Below are 24,912 nucleotides of genomic sequence, written 5' to 3' on the forward strand. Positions count from 1 at the left end.
AGCATAATAGGCCCATGCTGTGTGTAGAAGGGGAAACCGAGGCACACCGCCTCATGGCATTGGTGGCTAAATGCCAAGACACTTACACTTTAACAGATATTGCTGTCTGCATTCTGTTAGCAACACTACACCCCAACCTATTCTCAGGCATCTGGGGACCAGGAACCCCAAAACTTGCTAGAACACTTATGAATGACATCATATGGTTTAAAGGTACTGAAAGGGAGCGTGACCAAAGACAAACAAGGATTTTACATGTACTGCCTCCACCGTGGACAGTGTCCAAGTCTCTGGCAGTAAGTTCAGGAGGACGGTGTGCCGGTGCATCCTATAAGGCTTTATGGAACTATGCTTGTGAATGTATATATGACATAACTGGAATATGTTTTATGCTACATATGCCATGTAACATATCTCTGTAAAGGTTATGATCTACTGAATATATTCATCCTGTTTGTATGCATGTGTCATGGTTGTATTCAAAGTTATGAATATTGGCTATATACTTGTTTGATTTTAAATAATCTTAGTAAGGCATTTGGTCAGCTTCTTTAGAAAGGAATTTGCAAGTTAAGTGCTCAATCAAGAAGCACTTAACGCACAATGGATCTTGGAAGGCTCCAATCCACATAAGAAGTCTACATGAGGACATTCAAGGTAGCATATGAACCATGGCTGCTACCTGTAAGTTCTGAGTCATGCATGGACATGTGACTTGCTCATGTGACTCCAAAACTCCATTTTGTAGCTGGATTCTACACAGGGGGAGGGAGGGGTGTCCACCCACAAGAGAAAGACTATTTAAACCCCTGGGAGACCACTCCATTTTGTCTTCAGATGGCTAAAGAGAGCCTCTCCACTCCCAAGGATATCTGAAAGAAACTGGAACAAAGGACAGTAACTACAGGGGGTGTGAGTGATTGCTGGATCCAGATTAGAAAGAGAGTAGTCTGTAAAAGGAATCTTACTGGAATTCCTCTAAGGGTGATGTTTTTATCTGTATTCAGTTTTCTTAGACATAAGACTTGCATGTTCTATTTTATTTTGCTTGGTAATTCACTTTGTTCTGTCTGTTATTACTTGGAGCCACTTAAATCCTACTTTCTGTATTTAATAAAAATCACTTTTTACTTATTAATTAACCCAGAGTATGTATTAATACCGGGGGGGAGAACAGCTGTGCATATCTCTCTATCAGTGTTATAGAGGGCGAACAATTTATGAGTTTACCCTGTATAAGTTTTTTACAGGGTAAAATGGATTTATTTGGGGTTTGGACCCCATTGGGAGTTGGGCATCTGAGTGTTAGAGACAGGAACACTTCTTAAGTTGCTTTCAGTTAAATCTGCAGCTTTGGGGCACGTGGTTCAGACCCTGGGTCCGGGTTGAAACAGACTGGCGTGTCTGGCTCCACAAGACAGGGTGCTGGAGTCCCAAGCTGGCAGGGAAAGCAGGGTCAGAAGTAGTCTTGGCACCCCTAAGAGGTTTCTGTGATCCAACCTGTCACTCACAGTAGAATATTCAAAACCTCACATGATTAAACCACCACAAATTAAGAGAATATCCATGGGTTCACAGTCCTCCACATACATTGTTAGCATATAATGTAATATTATTCATGAGCCTTTTTAACAGTTCCCAGAGTCAGACACTACACTACAGAGGATTTTTTTCTGTTGTTGTTGTTGTTCTGGTAATGGAAGACACCAGACACAGGATCTAGTGACAAAGTGAACTTACCATCACCAGTGCTTTATAGTGGTTTCATAGGTCACATGAAAAAAACAGAGGGCATCAACTCGACTATCTTGATTCACTTCAATATTAAATCAATTTAAACTAAAAGCACCAATGGATTCCATACAAATACTGGGCTAAAATGATTATGTAGTTGTTACTGTTGTTGTAATGAAGTAGCCAGATTAACCATGAGAAGTTTTTGGGAAAAGGCCTTTTTGCTAAATTAGTTTTGTAGATTTTGCAAGATCCATGGTTGAAATACACACAAAAGGTCTCTTCACTGTGATCCCCAAAAAGTACTATTTAAACAGGTTAATGTATAAAAACAAAATTGTTTTGTATACTTTAATCTGTGTAAGATATTAAACTACCTTGAATGGTTTAAAGGAAATTGTCTCACTTCTTCCTTTTTCCCTTTTGTTTGCTTTCCAATTTCCCTCCTATTCTCTGCACTTCTTCCTTTCTCCCCTGTAAATAAGTCTTTATGCTTCATGCTCCATGTTGGTTTCTTTCGCACCACTCTCTTGTAGTCTTATGTTTAATATCCTTAGAAAGATGAGTACAGCGACTTGAAACTGAAAGACCACCGCTACTAATTCCTATAATATTTAAAGCACAGAAGGAAGGATGATCTTGCAGCTAAGGTACTGGAATGGAACCAGATTTTCAGAGTCCAATTCCTGGCTTTGTCAAAGATGTCCTGCCTGACCTTGGATAAATCACTTAGCCTCTTGTGCCTCAGTTCCCGTGTGTAATGTGGAATAATGCTGCCTTTCGCATACTCTGTCTTGCCCACACTAAACTTTTGGAGGTCTTTGTATCTTACGGTGTCTATGTAGAGTGCTTTAGAACAAGAGGTCCTGATCTCAAATGTGGCCTCTAGATGCTACTGTAATACACATGATTTATAGTATTTACAGTAAGTCGGAACTACCTGACGTTGCTGCTGAAGGAGAAATTGTCATGAGCAGATCTGAAGTGGTAACTGGATTTACTAGATGGATAGAGCATAAAGAAACCAGACTGAGCAGAATGAGAGTTTCATGTCACCCTTGTTCTTCCTTGGTTTCCTCTTTTGCATGTATCCATTTATGTTATACAAAATTAAATTGTAGTAACTGAGTTAATTAGCTAGAACAGAGAATAGAATCAATACTTAGCAGTTATATATAGTGCTTTCATGGTAATCAAGCAACCGTAGAGAAGGTCATACTGAATCTTTTTAATCTAATCTTTGAAGAAGTCAGTGAGATCCTGAGTTGAAAGGAAAAAGATCCGAGGAGAGTCAAAGGTGCCAAACAGGCACTGGATATGTCAAATGTCAGTGAATCTAGATATGGCGTTTTTAGAGTTCATATCAGGGCAGCTGTTACATCCTGCAGGGGCGGTTTTAAGATATTCCTCTCTGCTGCTGAAGTAGGTACCACATGTTATAACAAAAACAATTTCTACAATTCATGCTCTCAGCATAGGTTAGGTATAGAGAGGGCCAGGAATTTTTTGACAAAGTCTTTTTTTGATTTTTAACTGAGAAAATGCTGATTTAGCAAAAACTTTTCATGTAAACATATTAGCTTCAATGAAACCAGAGACAAGTGGTTAAGGACTCACCAGGCAAAGCATGGACTTGGACCTGGGTCTCCCACATCTCATGTGAGCACCCTAACCACTGGGCTATTGGCTACTCAGGTTGTTGGGGGGTGAGTCTCGCTTTTCGTTGAAGATTTCAAAAGGTTTTAGGTTTGTCCTGCTTTAGGATGGATTTTTTTTTTTTTTTTTTTTTTTTTAAATCTTGGAAATTGTGTATGTGGGGAAAAAAAAAAAAAAAAAAAAGATTCCTCCTGCCTAGCTCTTGTTACATGGCTAAAGAAAAACAATGGTTGTTGTGCTGAAGTAGAGAATTGCACTGCTTAGCAGCACAATGAACATTGTTAGAATTATCTGCACACATGCCATGCTGGAAAAAGTCTGGCTACTTTTTGTGGATCTACTCAAAGAAAGCTGTCATGAGTTTCTGCTCCTGTGAATGTTCTCCAGTTACCATTTATTCTCAACGCCACATGACTGACTTATATGAAATTCAATCTATATAACTTCTAGTATCACTCAAGTCTAAAACCCAGTGTCTCATTAAGCTTTGTCCTGGTTACAAGACATCATACTAAACCAAGTCATCCATTTTTCCCAAGAAAGATCTATGTTAATGTTTAAGCAGGGACTTACTCTTTTTTCTGTGCCTTTTTACTGCTCTCATTAAGGATTTTCATCCCAGTCTGGTAAACATCCTCTGCTTCCTGCATCTGTCTTCTCTTATTAGACTGCTCTTCAGCTAAAAAAGAAAAGAGATAAGTGGTTTAAATCAAATACAAGAGGCTGGTCTCTTAAATGTCTGTTTTTGCCAGTATTCATGGCAGATTCTTCCTTGGCCACATGATTAGGGCGCTACCAAATTCACAGCCATGAAAAACGTGTCACGGACTGTAAAATCTGGTGTCCTCCCATGAAATCTGGTCTTCTGTGTGCTTTTATTCTCTACTATACAGATTTCACAGGGGAGACCAGCATTTCTCAAATTGGAGGTCCTGACCCAAAAGGGAGTTTCAGGGTGGTTGCAAGGTTATTTTAAGGGGGTCGTGGTACTTCCATCCTTACTTCTGCGCTGCCTTCAGAGCTGGGTGGCCGAAGAGTGGCAGCTGTTGGCTGGGCACCCAGCTCTGAAGGCAGCACCCCATCAGCCGCAGCACAAAAGTAAGTGTGGCAGTACCATACCATGCCCTCCTTACTTCTGTGCTGCTGCTGGCGGCAGCTTGGACTTTAGAGCTAGGCTCCCAGCCAGCAACTGCCACTCTCCAGCTGCCCAGCTCTGAAGGCAGTGCGGTCACCAGCAGCAGCGCAGAAGTAAGGGTAGCAGTACCACAACCCCCACTACAATAACCTCCGCAACTCATTATTTGGGTCAGGACCCCTACAAATAACAACATGGTGAAATTTCAGATTTAAAATCGGTGAAATCATGAAATTTACAATTTTTTGAATCCTATGACCGTAAAATTGACCAAAATGGACCGTGAATTTGGTAGGGCCCTACACATGATCTTGTTATTGCAAGACAAGATACAGAGGTTGTGCTGGCAATGAGGGAGAAAGTTGTCTCAATGGGCTGTTGGGTTTTTATAGCCACCCTTTTTTGTGCATTTGCCTAGTCTTTCATTTATTTTGCTATCACCAGGCTGCTCAAATCATCCTCCTGGAAGGTGGGGGATAAAGGAGAGAAAATATCCTCAAACACACACATTTTGTCTTCCTTTCTGCAAGAGATAAAAGGGTCATATTCGTGCAGCAAGCCACCAACTTCAATGGGAAGTATACAGTGAATTCCCCATGTAACTCTCAAATTTTATGCATTAAGGTCACTTTCAGTTTCCATGAGCCCAGGAAGTGGGAGTACCACATGATAATGTAGGAATAGGCATCTATGTCACTAGGATGGCTCTCCCTTTCCCATTACTTCTACTGTGGAAACCTTATGTTTATGGGGACAAGGGATAAGCAGACCATTAAGCTCAGTAAATATTCTTTGATGAAAGAAATGTATCTGGCTACTCACTTTCACAGAAGCCCCACTTTTGATCTCTCTTGTAATCATAGGTTGTTGCACACCAAAGCCTGCCATCTTCCCTCCCATCAGCAGTACATTCTACATACTCCTTCTCCAGGAACAGGAAGGGGAAGTGGCAGGGCTCACTGTCTGCAGTGCCTCCGATGGCTGTCAAAACTGAAAAAAATACAAAAACAAAAACCCAGGAATGAGATCTGTCTCTCTCACAATGTAGCAAACAAACTGTTCACCACCACAGGGGACTGTTCTTTGTATGCCAGGTTTCTAAGTTTTACTAAGACAAACTCATTAAGCTGCAGTTTCATTATTCATGCAACACTATAAAAAGGGAAATAAAGACGGGACATTTTAATGTTATCTGTACTATATTATTAGCCATTTTAGATTATTAGAAGTCTTAAGATATCAAAGCTAGAATTTAATTTAGCTTCCAGTGCCCATATTCTACTTGCTCCTGTATTGCTCTTCACTCAGCTAGGGCAATGAAAAAGAATGATTAGACTGACATTTGGTTGTAGGAAGTTTGACTTGTCAGTTCTCATGTATTAACTTGTGCAATACTGCAGTTTGAGTCTCTTAACATCATAGAGAAATATCTAGATCTAAATCTCACTGAATTTTTATGGATTTTTTTAAAAGTGGAGGAAATTTCTACTAGTTTTCATGAAAGCTTCTCATTTTATAAGCACTGCCAACTCTCACAATTTAATCATGAGTCTCACAATTTGGTATTTTCATTAAAGCCCTGGCTCCTGGAGTCATGTGAATAAAAGATACTCTCAACTTTAAACAGAAATGTAGGTTTCTAGTCCTCAGGGTTAGAAAGAAAAGTTTGAAAACACGACTCCCTGAAGGCTCAGAAACTAGAAAGCCATAAAACACTTTACATTTTGGTTTTTTTTAAGTGAGCCAAACTTATGATTTTTGAACGCTGGGTGGTATCAATAATATTTTAAAGATACATTATTATATAGGTTTTGTTTAAGTCTCCTCTATAAAAAAGAAGAGCTGTTTATATACAAGCCTTCTTCTAGAATTACTAGGAACACTGCTATGTTGGACAATTCCAAAGATTTCATTTTTGGGAAGACAATGACGTGTGAGCAAGTTAGTTGCTTGACCAACGGTACACACTAACTAGTGACAGAATGATTTTTCTCCAGAATATGCACACAGTTATTGGCCAGCCCCAGCAACTATGGCACAGGGGCTTAGCACAACAGTCACAAATAACTGCCAATCCTGGAGTAGTCTGCAGAATTAAACTGACTACATGTATATTCTATTGTCACCTGCTCAAGTACTGAACTAAAAGATGTCCACAATCAGTGACCAACCAACTCAGCACCTTGGCGTCAGCCCTGTTGAGAACTTGGATTTTGTCTGTATTGCAGTTATTGTTTTGGAAGGCCTGACAATTTTTTCCATGTCAAGGGGAAGTTTTAAAAGTTACTTTTTTGGTGTTTCCTCCTTTTAACCATGTTAATCAAAAAGCTATGGAAGAATATCCATTCACTTTTTATAAGAATCCTAAATTTACTTAGCATTATCCCCCTAAGCTGGTTTCACATAACACTATGCTAAAGTCTATGAAGTTAGAAAGGTCTTTAAGTACTGGTGACATGGCATAGTAATGAAGGGGAAAAAAATTAAGTCAGCTTAGGTTGCACCTGCTTGGTCAGTGTAGTGTAAAACTGAAACTATGATAAAGAACCTCTCTCTCTCAAAGTTGCATAAATAGACAAAAGATGGTTTCATATGAACCAATAGCAATGAACATTTCCCCCTCTTCCACTCACTAGTTCACCTTCTTGGCACTCAACAGCTTTTTACAGGCCAAGACTAAAGTTCAATGAATATAGAATTTACCATGCCAGATCAAACTACTGGATTCATCAAGTCTAGTTCCTGGCCTGTAGCAGTGGAAAATACTGGATGTTTCAGAGGAAGGCAAATAAATACATAAAATGCACCAAGCAAACCATGTAGCACTTTAGATGGTGGCATTAGTTTACAACTGCCTCTCACACCTTATTGCATAGCTATGATATTAGTAGTCAAACATTCAGCTAGCCATATCCTATTTCCTTACCCGCACCACCTTCTTGTTTTTATTTTAAATCTGGGCACAGTATTTGTTTCTCCCACAAACAGGTGTTTTTACTAACACCTAAAACAATGCAAGATGCTACAGTCCACACACTGTGATAGTGCTGTTACAGGAGAAAAATGGAACCATGAACTTTGTATGAGAGGCAAGTATAAGAGGAAGTTATTTATAAACTTATAAATATTAAGATATCAAGTACGGGCTAGTAAGCATATTTATTTAAGTGGCTGTACACAGTCTAGTCTGGGATTCAGCTATCTTGCTATAGTAGGGAATGTTCCAGGCAACCAGCTGAGGTATTTTTACAGATCAGATTTGAACAATGTGAAAACAAAGCACTTTCATGGCATTATGATGGGAAGATACAAAGTATCTTAATGAAATTTCACCTTCAATTAAGAAGCCTGGCTGACTAAACATGATGCTTGAATCTGAAGGCTAGCAACAATTGCTCATACTACTAAAAAGTCTTTTTACTCACTTTTCCCACTTCATTAATATCTTTCATCTCTGTACGATGTCATACTCATCTACAGCAACATCTACAAGTGCTCAAGAAAAGCGTAGAGCATTTTGTATTAGCAAGAGGCTACAGATGTTTTATAGAATGTCACTTTTTTTTAAGTGTATGGTGCTGGTAGAGGTTAGCAGATGTTATTAGAGGCAGTTCTGCACAATTACTGCTTCCTTTCACCACACTAATCTGCATTTGTGAAAAGGCATATGAAAAGAACTGCTAGAGACAAAGTGTTGAGTTAAACATTAAGTTACCATACAATCACCATTTTCCATAAGGTTAGAGTAAAAGTTAATTTACTCTGGGCACATTAAAAAAGTTGTTTCCTTTTTATGTACATCAGCCTACGTCAGGGATACCCAAATGCCAGCTGCAAGGCAAGGATATTAACCAGATGAACTCTAACTTTTCATTATGAGTTAAAAAGCTATTCCTACTCAGCTTCCCTGGAAGATCTGACAACAACTAGGCATGGTTTTTATTTGAAAAGTTACCCTAGTTTATATGAAATAAGGTACTGCCCTATGGCTCCTAAGAAGTTGTCAATGCACAAAGTTGCCTCAATGTCAAAGTTTGCTTCCATTCTCCTCAATTTTACTCAAACCTAAATACAATCAACTACCAGAACAAGACGACCACTTATAGTGTTTCCCCTCTTCCCCATATGACAAAGCTATAATCAGGCCAAAAAAGTGACTATTTCTGGGGAGAGAAAAGCTTTAGATCATAATCTATACTTCAAAGTAAGAAGATATGAGTCATGTTCATGTTAGAACTTCAGGATTTGGATTGTTCTCTCTATTCACAAGTTGTTTAAAAAAAAAAAAAGGAGCAAGGCACTCTAACTTGAGCGAATTTTCTTGTGCTGTGCAATCAACAGAAACTATGGAAAACATTTTAAAGTGCATCTGAAGTAAATGATATAGGTATTAGCCAACATTACGGTAGGGAAAATTAAGGCTGTAATGACCATTGCATTCTGAAACCCCCTATTCAGTTAGACAATTGAGACAAATGAAGATTATTTCTGGATCCCACTAATCTCCCAAATTTTTCCAGATTGATTTTGCTTCTTGCCGTTGGTTCATGAAGCCTGCAAAATTCAAGCATAGTTACCTGGTTTCTGCCTTGCTACATCTTCCAAGTTCTTATTTAATAGGTTTGACATTTCAAGAGAGTTAAGCTCCTCCAACATGCTCTCTTTCTCCTCTTCTTGGCTCCTATAGTGCTCTTCATCTTCAGTGGGAGAGTCTGATTCCTCTGACTCAAGGAAGATCTGACCTGCGACAACACGGGTTCCTGTGGAGCGGTCCCCGACCTGTTCTTCTGAAGGCAAGGAAGTCTAGAGAAGAAGAGAGCAGAATTTAGGAGACTAGTCCTCTCACTGACTATTGCTATTCAATGTCTACCCCTTTTTGGTTTCTGAAGCCTACTAGGAAACTGAACTTAATATGTTACTTCTCTCTCTTGAAGTTAAGATAAATGTGTTGAATTGTTCCTTTCAGCCCCTATTCCCCACTTCCCCTTTAATTCTTAAAGAAACCAAAACCAGCAACTCTTTTCACAATGGAGATGTCCAAAACTCTCACACAAAATTGGTTGCTCTTCATTCATGCAGATTTGTGTGCACATCACTTCAGCTTATATGAAAAATGGAGCTTCATTTGTGCTGATTTGGAATGACCTGTTTAAAGCTAAGGCACTCAACGACAGTACTGGAAGTATAGCAGAAGGGGAGACTAGTTCCCTTTGTACTTAAGGGAAAAAACTATCACAAGTCACAGGAAAGTCAAATTTGGACACACGGACCCAAGTATTTAGTGGAGAGCTGACTGTATAAGGCTCTCTAAAGGGGAATCCTTTGTCCTAATGTCAAACAGCTAAGTAGACTGAAATTTCTCCTTCCAAGGGTAAACTTTTCCTGTACTATCTTGTATTCCACCACCAGTTCTTGACTTCATGTTTGAGATATTCCATCTGAATTGTAACAGGCTTTTCTATTACACTTAGTTGAAAGCTAACTAAGGGACTTCACTTGCCCTATCAGTTTTGTAATATTAGTGCTTGTAATATTAGTTTCAAGTCTATCACCCTCTGACCACAATTCTTTGTTTCCTCTCTCCTAAAATCTCCCATTTATATTCTAATATTAGTGAAAAATTAGAAGGCAAGTTGTCTATTATTTAGAGCAAAGAACTAGAATTAAAGATTGATGGGTTTTAGCTTTAATACAGCCAAATAAGGAGGGAGAAAGAAGTGGGGAAAAAACCACCACACCTAGTCTCTTTGCCTTAGTTTCCTGACCTGTAAGACAGGTATATCACCTACCTCACAGATATACTGTAAGGCTAAATTTGTGTTTTTTAAAGCACGTTGATATGCTTTGATGAAAGGAGCGACAAGAGGGAAAATGACCTTACTTCTGCAGTAAATCAACTCTCCTTATGCTTAAGGTTGTGAGTGTATCATGGATTCTGTGACTTTCTAGGACCTCCATGACTTCTGCAGCGACTGGTGCGGCTGGCCCAGGGGCCGCTGCTGGGGCAGTCTCAGGCAATCGCCCTCCTCCCCAGCAGCAGGAGTTGGGGTGCATGTGGGAGTGGGCTCAGGCACGGGAGGGGGTGAGGGCTCTGGGCGGCGCTTACCATGGGGGGCTCCCCCGAAGTGGCGATGTCCCTCCCTCAGCTCCTAGCTCCACATGCTGCCTCACCGCCCCCACAGCTCCCATTAGCTGTGGTTCCCGGCCAATGGGAGCTGCGAAGTCAGTGCACGGAGCTAGGAGCTGAGGGAGAGCCATGTCGCTGCTTCTGGGGAACCCAAGGGGGCAGGTAGGGAGCCTGACAGCCCCCACCCCATCACCAGCAGGGGTCCCAGGCCATGCGCCCCTCCTTCCCCACCAGATTTAGGAAGGGGTATATAGTACATCATGGGTGGGTCACGGGCCACGAATTTTTGTTTACTGTCCGTGATCCATCCATGACTTTTACTAAAAATACCCATGACTAAAACGTAGCCTTACACATGCTACATTTTTAATGACTAATACTTCCATAGGTCTTTATTGGTATTACTTAACGAAACCCTCAATGAGGTAACAAATATTCTTTTTTCAAAGAGGTGAGCTGAAGCTCCGAGATGTTAAGTGACTTGGCCAACGTCATACAGCAAGTTAGTGGCAGGTTCTAAATAGACTCCATTGAGTTCTGATTTTCAGATCCTTGCTCTAGTCCAGTGGCTCTCAAAGTTTTGCATTAGTGACCACTTTCACCATAGCGAGCCTCTGAGTGCGCCCCCCCACTTATAAATTAAAAACACTTTTTTATATAAAAGTGTTTAATTATAAATGCTGGAGGCAAAGCAGGGTTTGGGGTGGAGGCTGACAGCTTGCCACCCCCCATGTAATAACCTTGTGACCCCCTGAGGGGTCCCGACCCCCAGTTTGAGAACTCCTGCTCTAGTAGTCCCACAAAGAGGGAGAAGAAAATGGAACGCATCATTCGGTGAGACTTATTGCTTACCTTTGATTCTAATGACTCATCTTGACCGCCTTCTTCATCTGTAAAGAATTTTAAAAATTAGTTCAGAAGCTATTTTAACATGTGTTATTGCCTAAATAAAAGCAATAAATTTAGCTAGAACAAAATAATATTGCTCAGCATTACTCTTTTGAGATATACTAGAGCTCTTGAGTTCACTAATACATCTAAAAGAAGGACAAGGAACTCTAGAACACACAGGTCAGTTGCACAGTCTTGCTTGTTTTTGTGATTTCAGGTAAGAGGGAAATAGAACTGTACCATAGATCTATTTTTAGCAGCTTCAAATGTGTTTTGTAGATTCCTGTATTTCTCATTTTGATTTGCCCTAGGTCCTGCATAGTTGATGCATTCACTCTATTGTAAACAACTTTTCTTATTTTTTGTTTCCACTAGTCTCCTTGACCAAGAGTCTCAAGTTGTCACACATGATGTGGGACCTTCCCAAGTATGAGAGGAGACCTAATCATAAAATACAACTTGGACAAGCAAAAATACAAGATAACTCCGCAAAATACAGCAGTATCTTAAAACATTGACTATTTCACTTAAACCAAGAGTCAGGACAAATAGGGTTAAAGCTACTGGTCTGTCCTTAACTCACCTTACTATGTTCAGATTATGCATTGCAGGGCCTTAGAAAAGGAAATCTAATGTACTGCAGAAGACTTGGAACAGGCTGAGTTCAGAGAGACAAACCTTACTTTCACCAATCTAGGTATGCTTTATATAAAATAATAGCTATTCAATACCTTGAACACAAAATTCTATTTGAAGTGCTAAGTACTATATTAGCCAATTAAGGACTGCTATATGTATATAGCATGTAGAATAAAACATTTCTGCTATTAACTTACACACACTGCCTTTGAAGCAAAGACGTGCTGATGGAAAACCAACAGAAGGCCATCACATTCTGCTGCAGCAAAGGGGCTGAATACTTGCAGATTTTCTATCCCTAATAGCTCTGAAACAAGTGATGGAAACTGTGATGAACATGACATTTAATTGACTTCACAACTCTGATGATTCTACTGACACCATCTGGGAACCACTACAGCAGGGGTCGGCAACCTTTCAGAAGTGGTGTGCCGAGACTTCATTTATTCACTTTAATATAAGGTTTTGCGTGCCAGTAATACATTTTAATGTTTTTTTAGAAGGTCTCTCTCTCTAAGTCTATATATTATATAACTAAACTATTGTCGTATGTAAAGTAAACAAGGTTTTCAAGATGTTTAAAAAGCGTCATTTAAAAATAAATTAAAATGCTGATCTCATGCTGTCGGCCTGCTCAGACCACCGCCAGCCTGGGGTTCCATTCACCTAGACGGCAGTAGGCTGAGTGGAGCCTGCGGCCAGGACCCCGGCTGGCAAGAGGTCGGCAGCTAAAAACCCAGACCAGCAGTGGGCTGAGCGGGGCCGGCGGCCGGGACCCCAGACCGGCAGTGGGCTGAACAGCTCAGCGCGGTGCCACTCAGCCTGCTGCCGGTCTGGGGTTTCGTCCGCCGGCTCCTGCCGGCCCCAATCAGCCCGCTGACGGCCTGGGATCCCAGCCCTGCCCACACAGAGTGGGTACCTACTTTCTCCCTGGTTCTAGCCCATTCTTTTCCTCTCTCTCTGCACTGAGCTGAGGGTGGGAGTGCACTGAGCACAGGGCTGGGGGTTGAGGTGTAGGATCTGGCCAGGAGCTAGAATGAGGGAGGGGGCCCAGGGTTGGGGAAGGAGGTTTAGGTGTGGAGTGCTTACCTGGGCAGCTCGCATTTGGTGTGAGGGGTGCAGGTAGGAATGTGGGGGGGGGGTGAGAATGTGTGGGGCTGCAGGAGTCAGGGCAGAGGGCTGGGGGAGTGTGAGGAGGGTGCAGCAGTCAGGGCGTGGGGGGCTGGGTATGGGGGGTGCTGGAGTCAGGGCTGGGGTTGTGGGGGGGTGCAGGGGTCAGGGCAGGGGGCTGGGATGTGAGGGGGAGCAGGGCAGAGGGCTGGGGGTGTGTGAGGGGGGTGCAGGGGTCAGGGCAGAGGGCTGGGGGTGTGGGCTAGGATCGTGGGGTGGTCCCAGCCCCCTGCCCAGAGTGGCTCACGGCAGGGGGCTGGAGGGGATATGCCCTGATTCCACCCCCATTCCCCAAGGCCCTGTCCCCACCTCTTCTCCACTTTCTCCCCGGAGCTGCGAGCTCACTGTGGCTCCACTTCTCCCCCTCCCTTGCAAGGGCCATCAGCTGATCAGTGGCAGGGATGGAGAGGAGATGGGGCAGGAACCCAGCATGTCGGGGGAAGGGAGAGCTTGCCTGCCCTGCAGCAGCATCCGGCAGGACCAAGCTTCTTCACCCTGCCCCACGGGAAGGGTGGGAGGGGGGCAGAGAAGAGTGCGCCGGGATGGGCAGGATTTTTAATGGCACGCTGCTGCCTGCCGGGGTCCAAGCCTGAGTTCGGCAGCAGGCTGAGTGGGGCCGGTGGCTGGGACTCCGCAGGCAGCAGTGTGCCGTTAAAAATCAGCTCACGTGCCATCTTTGGCAAGCGTGCCATAGGTTGCCGACCCCTGCACTACAGTTTACTGCCATGCAATAGCCAGTGTTAGAAGTCAACTACTAGACGTTGCTGCCCTTGCCCTTTTTCACTTAGTCTGACTTCCTGTCATGAAAGATAAGTACCATGGTTCATTCCTGACGCACTCAGGCCTTGCCCTGGCAGATTCAATAATGGCAGTAGGAAATTATAAAACTACCATAAACGTTTAATAAAGGAGCAATGCTAGCTGTATTTTCCATTTTGAAGCAAACTATAATGCTTTTCAACTCAGAATCTCACACACTGCAATTACTTCTCCCACTACTGGAGTGCAGCACTTTCATGGTGACATGCAACAGATGTTTAGAAGCACATAGTAAATCTGCACATCAGTTTAGGTAAGAAAGTGAAGAATCCAATATCTGTTTTGAAAATGTAGGGGAAATTAGGAAGCAGAATGTAATCAGTTGGAATTTAGGTATGACACTCAGATTAACATCTTTACTTTCGAAAATGATATAGTTTAGGTCATGTCTACACTAGTGAGCTGACAGCAGAGCAACTGTACTGAAGCAGCTGAGATGCTGTAAGAATGCTCGTGTAGCCACTCTATGTCAACGGGAGAGAGCTCTCCCGTTGACATAATAAAATTACCTCCACAAACAGCAGTTGCTATGTCAGTGGGAGAAGCTCTCCCGCCAACATAGCGCTGTGCACACTACCACTTATGCCAGCAAAATTTATGTCGCTCAGAGATGTGTTTTTACACACCCCTGAGCAACAACAGATTTTGAAGACATAAGTGGTAGTGACTGTAGACATGGCCCTAGTGTTCTAAATACAGACTTGCAGACTAGCCATCAGGAATCCTATCCCATCTTGCATTTTAATCCTGACTATGACAACCTCTATGGCCTTGAGCAAATCACTTATCCCCATTTTACAGATGTGGAAGAAACTGAAATAGGAAGGTCAAGTTACAATACAATGGGATTAACTGCTTGCAAAGCACTCTGAAGATGTCAACAATACTATTTAATGCTTTACAAGTACAAGGATATTTTTTAATGACCACAACTGTTTAGGACATCAGCTTTAGGTGTCATCTGCAGATTCATTGTAATCAACAAATATCAGCTAATACGTTCCCAAAAGAAAGATTTTAAAATAGCATTGCTAATTGGCATTGTATATTTTAGCAATATATTTATTCATGGATTCCAAAGTGAAAAGTTACCATTGTGGTCATATAGTCCGACCTCCTGTACAACACAGGCCATAGAACCTCCCTAAAACAATTTCTAGAATTCTATCTTGATTGAAAAATTGTCAGTGATGGAGAATCCACCACAATCCTTGGCAAGCTGTTTCAATGGTTAATTACCCTCATTGTCAAAAATGTACACCTTATTTCCAGTCTGAAACTGTCTAGCTTCAACTTTCAGCTTTCATATTATACCTTTCTCTGCAAGAACGAAGAGCCCATTACTAAATATTTGTTCCCCATGTAGGTACTTGTAGATTGTAATCAAGTCACTCCTTAACCTTTTTTTCTTAGTTAAGCTAAATAGATGGAGCTCCTTGGGTCTATCCCTATAAGGCATGTTTTCTAATCCTTTAACTATTCTCGTGGCTCTTCTCCGAACCCTCTCCAATTTATCAACATCTTTCTTGAATTGTGGGCACCAGAACCGGACACAGTATTGGAATAGCAGTTGCATCAGTGACAAATACAGAAGTAAACTAACCTCTCCACTCCTACAAGATTCCCCTGTTCATGTATCTGAGGATTGCATTAGCTCTTTTGGCCATATCATCATATTGGTAGTTCATGTTCAGGTGATCATCCACCACGCCCCTCAAATATTTTTCAGAGTCACTACTTCCCAGGGTAGTTTCCATCCTGTAAGTATGGCCTACATTCTTTGTTCCAAGAAGTATACACTTAACTATATTAAAACACACTGTTTGCTTGCACCTAATTTACCACGCTAACCAGACTGCTCTGAATCAGTGTCCTTGTCCTCTTCATTATTTACCACTCCCCAAATTTGTGTGTCATCTGCAAACTTGATCAGTGATGTTTTTATGTTTTCTTCCAAGTCACTAATAAAAACTTTAAATAGCAGAGGGCCAAGAACTGATCTTTGTGGGATCCAACGGGAAGCTGATGACGATTCCTCCTTTACAACTACATTTTGGGACCTATCAGCCAATTTTTAATCCATTAATACGTGCCATGTTAATTTTATACTGTTCTCGTTTTTTAATTAAAACATTATGTAGTAACAAGTCAGACAGCTTACAGAAGTCAACATTATTACTTTTATCAACCAAACTCATAATCTCAAAAAATATCAAGTTAATTTTTCATAAATCTATGTTGATTAACTACATTATCCTCCTTTAGTTTTTTGATTAATCCAAGGACTTTATTAATTGTATGGCAAAGTCATACAAAACAAAATACCAACAGTCTAATAGGGTGTATTCCCTCCATACACATATGAAACTGCCCATTCACAACAATTACATGTGTATAGGGACAGAAATGCAAAATTGAGGTGGGATGGGTGAGGGGAATTAGCAGTACAAACCAGGACTAAATTTGTTTTGTTTTTGTCTCAAAAGCAAAACAATGGAACTGTTTCATTACAGTTGCATCATGTAGCTTCTCTCAGAAGAAACCAGCTCTAAATTAACAGGCTGCAGGTATAACATAGTTAACAGGCTGTTACACAGATGTTCTTTCCAAACCAGACTGCTAAAAAAGGCAAAAACAATTTTAATTTACTTAGCTGTACTGGGCTCTTAAATGATTTTCCAGTTAAATTAGGCAGACTAACTTGCAGTGATACTGGATAATGCAAACAGCAAAGGGATCATTTACAGACCTCCAATTCTTGACACAGAACTGCTGAACAGAACATGGACATTACAGTTATAATTAAAAGCACGCCTACTTTGAGAGAGAATTAAAAAGGATCTTTTGGAGGTGTTAATGAGGGGCTAGTGGTAGGTCACTGTTTGAAATAAGAGGGAATTATTAACCAATGTTTGTCCAGTGAATAGAATCAAAGATTATAATGTTTATGCACTTGCCAAACAGTGATTAGAGCTAATTGTTCATTTGTTTTTCTAAATGCAAATCCAAGCTCAGAAAAAGTGGGTCACTTACCATTTGCTGGATCTGTTTGAAGGGTTGCCTAGTGCTATAGATGCTAGTTCTGAAAAGGCTGATTGGAAATTAATCCTACCATTTTTTAAGCAAATGGAGGGATAGTGAAGATTACTAAAAGGTAAAAAGCCGACAATACAAGACAAAAAGAACATTTTAGTTAGAAATTTAATGCAAAATTTCTTCATCAGCCCTGAACCGTCTTGTGCCCCAAAAGTACTGTAGGTAGAATTTCATAAGTATGAGGCATTTCATGTGGATTAATTACTTGTTTTGCCACTTCTTTTAAGCACTCACAAGCTCAAGTCAACCCAACCTATTAATGATGAAGAAAGAGGACTGATAGTACACACTATCCACATTAGAAGTACTTCTAGGAACAAGGGCTGGGTAAGACATTTTTTGTATTTTGTGGGAGGAACCAGAAATTAGGAAAAAAGTTGTGCAATGTGGGCCATCTGAGGGTAGACCACCACCAGAGGTCAGACAGGTTTAGCCCAGACTCCAGGAGAAAAAAAAAAAGTGGACAACTCAGGTGTCAATGTGCAACACTGTGGGGCAGTCAGCAACAGTAGAGAAATTCTGATAGGTTTAGTCTAGAAAAGTGTTAAAATTACAGGCTAAGATGGCTATTTATCCTTTGGAAATAGCCAGAGATCTAGTAGTGCCATAAGGAATCTCCCAAAAGCCTCATGAATGGCCCAACTTATCTCTGAGAATTAAGTTTTTCCACTCAGATTTTTGTAAATGCTCCAAATTCTGAACAATACCACACAACCCAACCAATACCCAAGATATTTTAGTAATGGACCATCAATACAGGGCTGTGTGTGTTTTTATTAACTAGGGACCATTTCTTTCATTTTGAGAGGGACAATTGATTGTTTATACTTTGGAATAGAATTTGGCCTTTACTTATTTAAGGGGAAAAAAAAAAGATAAACAAACATGAAACATTAAAAAAAGGACTTTCCTCACATGGATAAATTCTTCTGACTATGCCAAATTTTGACCCAAAACCCACTTCAGGTAAGAGACTCCTGAACCAAATTTGTACACAATGCCACGCTTATTACAGCCAATCACCAGGAATGTGGTGATTGAGTAACCGTCACTTCAAGCTGTTGCCTCAGCAAGGTTAGTTTCAAATTGTCCTACTCAGTTATTTGTCCCACCACTATTCCATTAGTGCACTGCAAAGACGGTAGCCAGTCAGTATTAGTCCTCTTATGGCAACATTCAAGGTTCGTTCAAACTCCTTTCCAACTACTGGCTGAACTTTTCCAAAGCTACCTCTACAGCAATCCTCTTCTACAAATTACAATCTGGGGTTTAGACTACAAGGGAACTTTGAGGGAATATTTATTTTTGTATGATCAGACTTCAGCATACTACTTCCCACTCAAGTCAGCCAGGATGAGCACAGCATAACAACAGCAGTCAAGAATGCCTCCTCTATCAGACAGGATGGAAAATACCTCCGGGGGTAGGGGGAAAAAAAAGAGAGAGAAAAATCCGTGCAAGACAAAGCCTCAAATCGGACCAGCAATAGTTATATGCAACAACAAAAGAATAAAGGATAAAATTTTAGGCTACAGTAATTTGGTTTTGAGATTTTAGTGAAAAGGAATGAATCAGGAAAAAAAACATTATTCTGATGGCTCAGAAGTACCAGAACACCTTGAAGTACAAATGAAATATTTCCAATATGTAACAATAGCAAATGATGTGAAACCTGAACTTGTGTGTGTACAAACAGAAACAGAAAAAAAAAAACACACACACACACACACTCTTCTCATAAGTCCATGATTATATTAAACCTTCATAATTAAGAAACAGATTTCTTTTATCCCTACTTAACCCATCTAAATGTTCTCACTGGAGGACTGTCTATGTATTACATAGAAAGAATGTGATTAAAAACGAATGGCAGCACTTTTGAACAGCATTAGCAAGTACAATACTGTGACTGAGGTGGTGGGTAAAAAAACAACAACCAGAACTGTACATGAGGGTCTGCAGAAACACATCTCTAGACTCAGCAATTTCAGCATTTGTATTTTACACAGACTTTTTTGGAAGCCACTTATAAAGCCAAAATAATGAAATATCAGGCCTTCTCTTAGTACTTCCACAATTCGGGAACTGATTTGTTACAGGAAGATCAGTAATACCAGGTCATGATTTATTTCTGACTCTTTAAGACATGAAATAAACCAACACATCAGCACAAGTAAGTATCATACTCCATAAACATACCTAGAAGAAACCAAAGAAGTCCATGAAAGAGGGAAAGATTTGGAACAGTCTTTTTCAGGACCCCACTAAATAACTGTTTAGATATCTCCATACCCAATGCAGATTAAACAAAAACAAGCCTATCATCCAATAACAGGGGGGAGTCCGACACCACCCGAGACTGCAAAGTCTACTGACAAGTGGTGCATACAGAACCTCAACCAAAACGGTAGATGTAATCCTTGCCATGTCTTCCAGTTGCTTCCCCCAATTTACCAGTATCTTATCAATTTTATCTGGATTGAGCTACATCAAGAGAGTCCTCATCTAAATCACACTCTCTTTCAAACATATTTACATCTTATTCTATAAACAGATGGCGAGGCGCATTCATTTGAGGCCCAACACTTTTCTTGGCTTAACAGCAAGCATGAAGTCTCCAATAAATTACTGATTTGAGCAAAGTTTAAGGTTTTCATTAAATTAAGATTTCAAACTAGGATTGTGAGTCTTGGTTACAAGGCCAAAAACAGTATTTGATAAGCTATGTACCGAAATAGAAACCTTATCAAAAACTTTTGAATCCAGACAATTAAATTGCAGGTTCAAGAATTTGAGTTTGAGGTTGCTCAGAAATAATTTTTCCACATCCCAGATGATTTAGGATTAGCCTCCAGAAGTTATGGGTGAGTATTTAGGAATTCAAATATCCACTTGGGAGGCCTGCTCCAAGTGTAAAACAACTGAGTTTTAGCATTCAACATCAAGCCTCTAGGCTTGTACCAGACCCGTCAAAGAATGTTTCAAGTTACCAATAGGCCTATTGTTGCAGGATATCAGAGAATCCAATGAAAACAGTCACAAGCCAGAACCAGTTCACAAAATAACCTCCTAAAGCAAATGTTAGTTAAGAAATGCCTTTCCAGGATCACAGTGGCTGCCAAAAATCATTTTGATACATTCAAAGTTATATCTGGATCTTGACATGATGACCATTCCAATTTTTAGCCATAGCAACCCCTTAGCAACACCTAACACACCAAATACATATTACCTATGTATTTTATTATAGATGTTTGTACCTAACTTAAGCATCTGAAAATTAAAATCTGGTGACAGAATCGAACTCTGCAATACATAATACACAGGTGAATATGTGTTCCAAGCCCCTCTCTGTGCTGATCCACAGAGGATGTGAGTTGTTACAGCCCTCAGCTACAGAGCCTTGGCTCTTTAGCTGTTCATGCTCTTAGCTCTGGAGGTCCCCAGATCAATCCCCCGTATTTCAGCCAAGAGGGCAGCCAACATGCATACATAGTGCCATGTGTTTTAAACATACCCTATTGTTGAGGATATTCATCATACCATCAATTACTCACGATTTAATTTTGTATAAAAAAAACCAAAACCTTGAGTACTAGGTTCAAAGTTCAACTACCAGGATATCACACTCCAGAGAACACAGCCCTGTCAAAAAAATTACATGCTGCATACCAGCCATGCCAATCACATGCACTTAAATATCCTGCATGTACAACTGATTGATTCATATGTGGTGGGATGAGACCAGTTTTCATTTTTAATTTCTTTATAAGCACTCTGAGAAGTGGTAGATAGCAAGTGTATTGGGTAAGTGAGGTTATGTTATCTTTTTGACTTCAGAAAGCTAGATGCTTCTGTACTACACTTTGGGAAACACACAGATGGCCAGTTATGTTATCTACAAAAGCTGTGACAACGGTATTTGAGATCCAGTACTTGAACAAGGCAACCTACAATTTTTAACCCTCTAGCTGGTAGCATACGCAAAAGATAAAAAGTCTAGGACTTGTTTACCAAAAACTTATCAGGCTGACTATGAGGTCATCTTCTTAAGTGACACCTCCCAATATCACAAATCTTCCAAAAAGCCCATTTGGGAGGCATCTTTTCCCCAAAAAGTTCAGGGTGAAGCTGTCTCTGCCTATGTCTACACTACAGACACGACAGTGGCACAGCTGTACTGCTACAATTGTGCCAGTGTCAGGTCTCCCACGTAGCTGTTCTATGCCAGCATAACTAAACCACCCCTAACAAGTGCTGGTAGCTATGTCATTAGGAGACGATCTCCTGCCGACATAGCGCTGTCCACACCGGTGCTTTTGTTGGTTGGGGTGTGTTTTTTTACTCCCCTGACCAACAAAAGTTTTACTGACAAAAATGTTATCGTACACATAGCCTCTGTAGCCAGATAACATCCTTTCAAGCATCTGTCTGTAAAAACATGGGAAGGTTGTGTGAACTGGAGGCTGAGAGAATGTGAAAGAGAGATAAATTAAACAATGTAATTAACAAGTATTTGGAATAACATAACGAAGCACTGTCGATGTATTATGCACACTTACAACACTAAAGACATTTTATTAACAGAAGAAACTCCAGCACTGCTTACTTAGTAAGGACATGTCTAAATTAGAGAAAAGGGTATTTTTATAAACACACATTTTGGTTACAAGGTGTTTAAAAACATTGGCATCCAGTGCACACAATTCTTAACACCTTCCAGGATCCCCCTTAACGGCACTTTGCTAACAGGCTTAAAAAATAAAATCACCTTTTTTTCTACTCTACATAAGAGCCAACAGATTTGGGGCAGTTGATGTGTTAACTCAAGCATGATGTTTTTCAGTCCTTCCCTAAAACAGTTTATCAAAACAGACAAGTCCATCACCAGCAACAATCTAAAGTAGAAGGTTAGAAGCTGTTGACATGTGTTCCCATCTGACCCCACACTACAAGTTAGGTCAGCCACCTGTTACCCATTCCCCTTCCCCTCATCATCTGAGCACCCCATACATCCTGCTGTCACTTATACCCCAACATCCCAACACCACCTCCCTACCTTACCCCGACCAGGGGTTGGCAACCTTTGAGAAGTGGCTCAGCACGCTGCCAGTCTGGGGTTCCATCTGCTGCCCATGCTGCCTGTCTGGGGTCCCGGCTGCCGGCCCCGCTCATCCTGCTGCCGGCCTGGATGGACGGAACTATGGGCTGGCAGCAGGCTGAGTGGGGCTGGCAGCTAGAACCCCGGTTGGCAGAGGCTGGTGGCTGGAACCCCAGACCAGCAGTGGGCTGAGCGGGGCCAGCGGCCGGGACCCTGGCTGGCAGGGCCTGGCGGACAGAACCCCAGATCGGCAGCACACATGGCAGATGGAACCCCAGACCGGCAGCACGCTGCGCCACTCAGCCCGCTGCCAGCCAGGGTCCCAGCTGCCGGCCCCTGCCAGCCGGGGTCCCGTCCCGGGGTTCCATCCATCCAGGCCAGCAGCGGGCTGAATGGGGCCCGCAGCCGGAACCCTGACTGGCAGCTGAGGGCCACTAAAAATCAGCCCGCAGGCAGCCAACCCCTGCCCCAGACCACAACCATCGCTGGGTCAGCCACCCAGCTGTCCCCCATCCTCCCACCACCCCAACACACTCTCCCCACCTGACTCTACACCACCCCGCTGTCACTCATCCCCCACCATCCTGACATGCCCTCCCCAACTGACCCCACACTGCCCCATCCACCCCACTACCACCCGTGCCCCCAAATCCCACCATCCCATCCTCACTTAACCCCACACCGCACCTATCCCTGGATCAGCCACCCCACTGTCTCCAGTCCCCACCACTATCCCGACGCTTCTCTCCCCGCGCCCGTGTCGCTGAGCCACGAGTCTCTCGAAGCCCCAGTGCCCCCATCCCCGCGCCACCCCCAGCTCTCCCCCAAGGCCGGCACCCCGCGCTACCGTCCTGGAGGGGCGGCTACCCCACGGGCAGGGAGGCGGTAGAGAGGCGAGCCCCTTGCCCCGCCCGGGAGAGGGACGTGGGGGTTACGCCCTCGGGGCCCTAAATACTGACCCGCAGTGGCTAGGCCACAGCTCAACAGCGCCGCGGCGCAGAGTAGCCACGCCAGCCGCTTCCGCAGATCCATCGCAGGGCTCCTGTGAGACGACAACGCCGCCGCGGAGCCCCAAGTCCGGCTTCCCCACCCCGCCCACCTGCCTCGAGGGGGCCAATCACGCCACACCAGCTCTACGACAACAACCAAACACTGTGGGCCATTCACAGCGCGGGCGGCCCATTGGACGATAGCTTCTCCGACATGGCCCAGTCGGATTGGCTGAGCACATTATATACTGACGGATACCTTCGCCCGGCCAACCGAATCTCAAGAAGGGAATCGCAACCCTGGCAGCGCTGGCCCAGGGAGATCAAACGTCCGGACTACAATACCCAGAATGCATCACGGGCCCAGCACCACAATACCTACAAGGCACGGCGAAGAGCGCGCGGTACAGCAGCTGAGGCGGGCCGTGTGAGTCGGTTGTTGGGAGTCCAGCTATAATTCACCCTTGACCGTGGGATGGAACAGATTTGTGCTCCCTCAGCTGGGGTGGGGCGCAAATAAGAGCTGGTGGGTTCCCAATAGCCCTGTATTATAAGTAGGGTGACCAGATGTCCCAATTTTATAGGGACTGTCCTGATATTTGGGGCTTTTTCTTAGAGAGGCACCTGTTACCCTCCACCTCCTGTCCCGATTTTTCACACTTGCCATCTAGTCAACCTAATTATAAGCAACGTCCGGTGTTTAAACAGAAAATTGCCTGTCCCCTACTAAATCTCACCTCTGGACGCCTTTTATCCCGCGTTTCAACAGCAGGGGGCCGGTACTCACAGGTGCCTCATCTTTCAACTCCTCTCTCCTCCCCTCTGACCCTGGCCCTTCAGTGCTGCAGAGGGGAAGCTGTCGGCTGCCAATTTTGGTTCCCCATATTTGGGAGGTTGCATCACATGACAATCTTTAATTAAAGATTAATCTTTAATAGCTGGAGACTCCAGGACAATCCTGGAGGTTTGGCAACCTGAGCAGATGAGGCGGTGCTCAAGGGCCAGGGTTGGGAGGGGAGTGGAAAGATGCACCTTGTGAGTTCTGTGCCATTGCTGGACAGGGTCCCTGCTGACTCCAACCCTTAAGCGCAGCAATCCCATCTGCTTTCCCTGTGCAGGCTCTGTCAGGCAGAGCAAGTGTACAGATTGTGTGCCAGGGATCGGCAACCTTTGGCACGCGGCCCGCCAGCGTAAGCCCCCAGGCGGGTTGGGCTGATTGCAGCTCCCACTGGCTGCGGTTTGCCGTTCCAGGCCAATGGGCACTGCAGGAATTGGTGGCCAGCACATCCTGCAGCCCGCGCCGCTTCCCACAGCCCACACTGGCCTGGAGCGGTGAACTGCGGCCAGTGGGAGCTGTGATCAGCTGAACCTGCAGATGTGGCAGGTAAATAAACCAGCCTGGCCTGCCGGGAGCTTACCCTGGTGGGCCATGGGCCAAAGATTGCTGATCCTTGCTGTTTGCCCTTGAGCTACACTGAAGGGTGGAGTCAGGAAGGAGCTCTGTCTGGCGGGGGTGGGGGTATGTGTGTCAATACTCCCGGGGTATAGCCTCCTG

At 42.9% G+C, this 24,912-nt stretch overlaps 1 protein-coding gene across 5 annotated transcripts in view; it reads right to left on the reverse strand.

Annotated features, from left to right (window-relative positions):
- The window catches only part of SEL1L (SEL1L adaptor subunit of SYVN1 ubiquitin ligase), a 54,920-nt gene extending 31,475 nt beyond the window's left edge, over positions 1–23,445 (reverse strand). For all 5 annotated transcript variants that reach the window (XR_013346414.1, XR_013346416.1, XR_013346415.1 and 2 more), the window contains exons 1-5: positions 23,328–23,445; positions 11,505–11,542; positions 9,103–9,328; positions 5,348–5,515; positions 3,964–4,069 (exon numbers count right to left, since the gene is read on the reverse strand). Coding sequence is in view for 2 of the 5 variants with exons in the window: in XM_077819224.1 (XP_077675350.1) it covers positions 3,964–4,069; positions 5,348–5,515; positions 9,103–9,328; positions 11,505–11,542; positions 23,328–23,400 (611 nt within the window). In the remaining 3 variants the exon portion in view is untranslated. The remainder of the gene's footprint in view (positions 1–3,963; positions 4,070–5,347; positions 5,516–9,102; positions 9,329–11,504; positions 11,543–23,327) is intronic.
- Positions 23,446–24,912: the final 1,467 nt, after the last annotated feature.

Source organism: Eretmochelys imbricata, chromosome 6 (assembly GCF_965152235.1).
Source record: "Eretmochelys imbricata isolate rEreImb1 chromosome 6, rEreImb1.hap1, whole genome shotgun sequence".
Classification (NCBI taxonomy): Eukaryota; Metazoa; Chordata; order Testudines; family Cheloniidae; genus Eretmochelys; species Eretmochelys imbricata.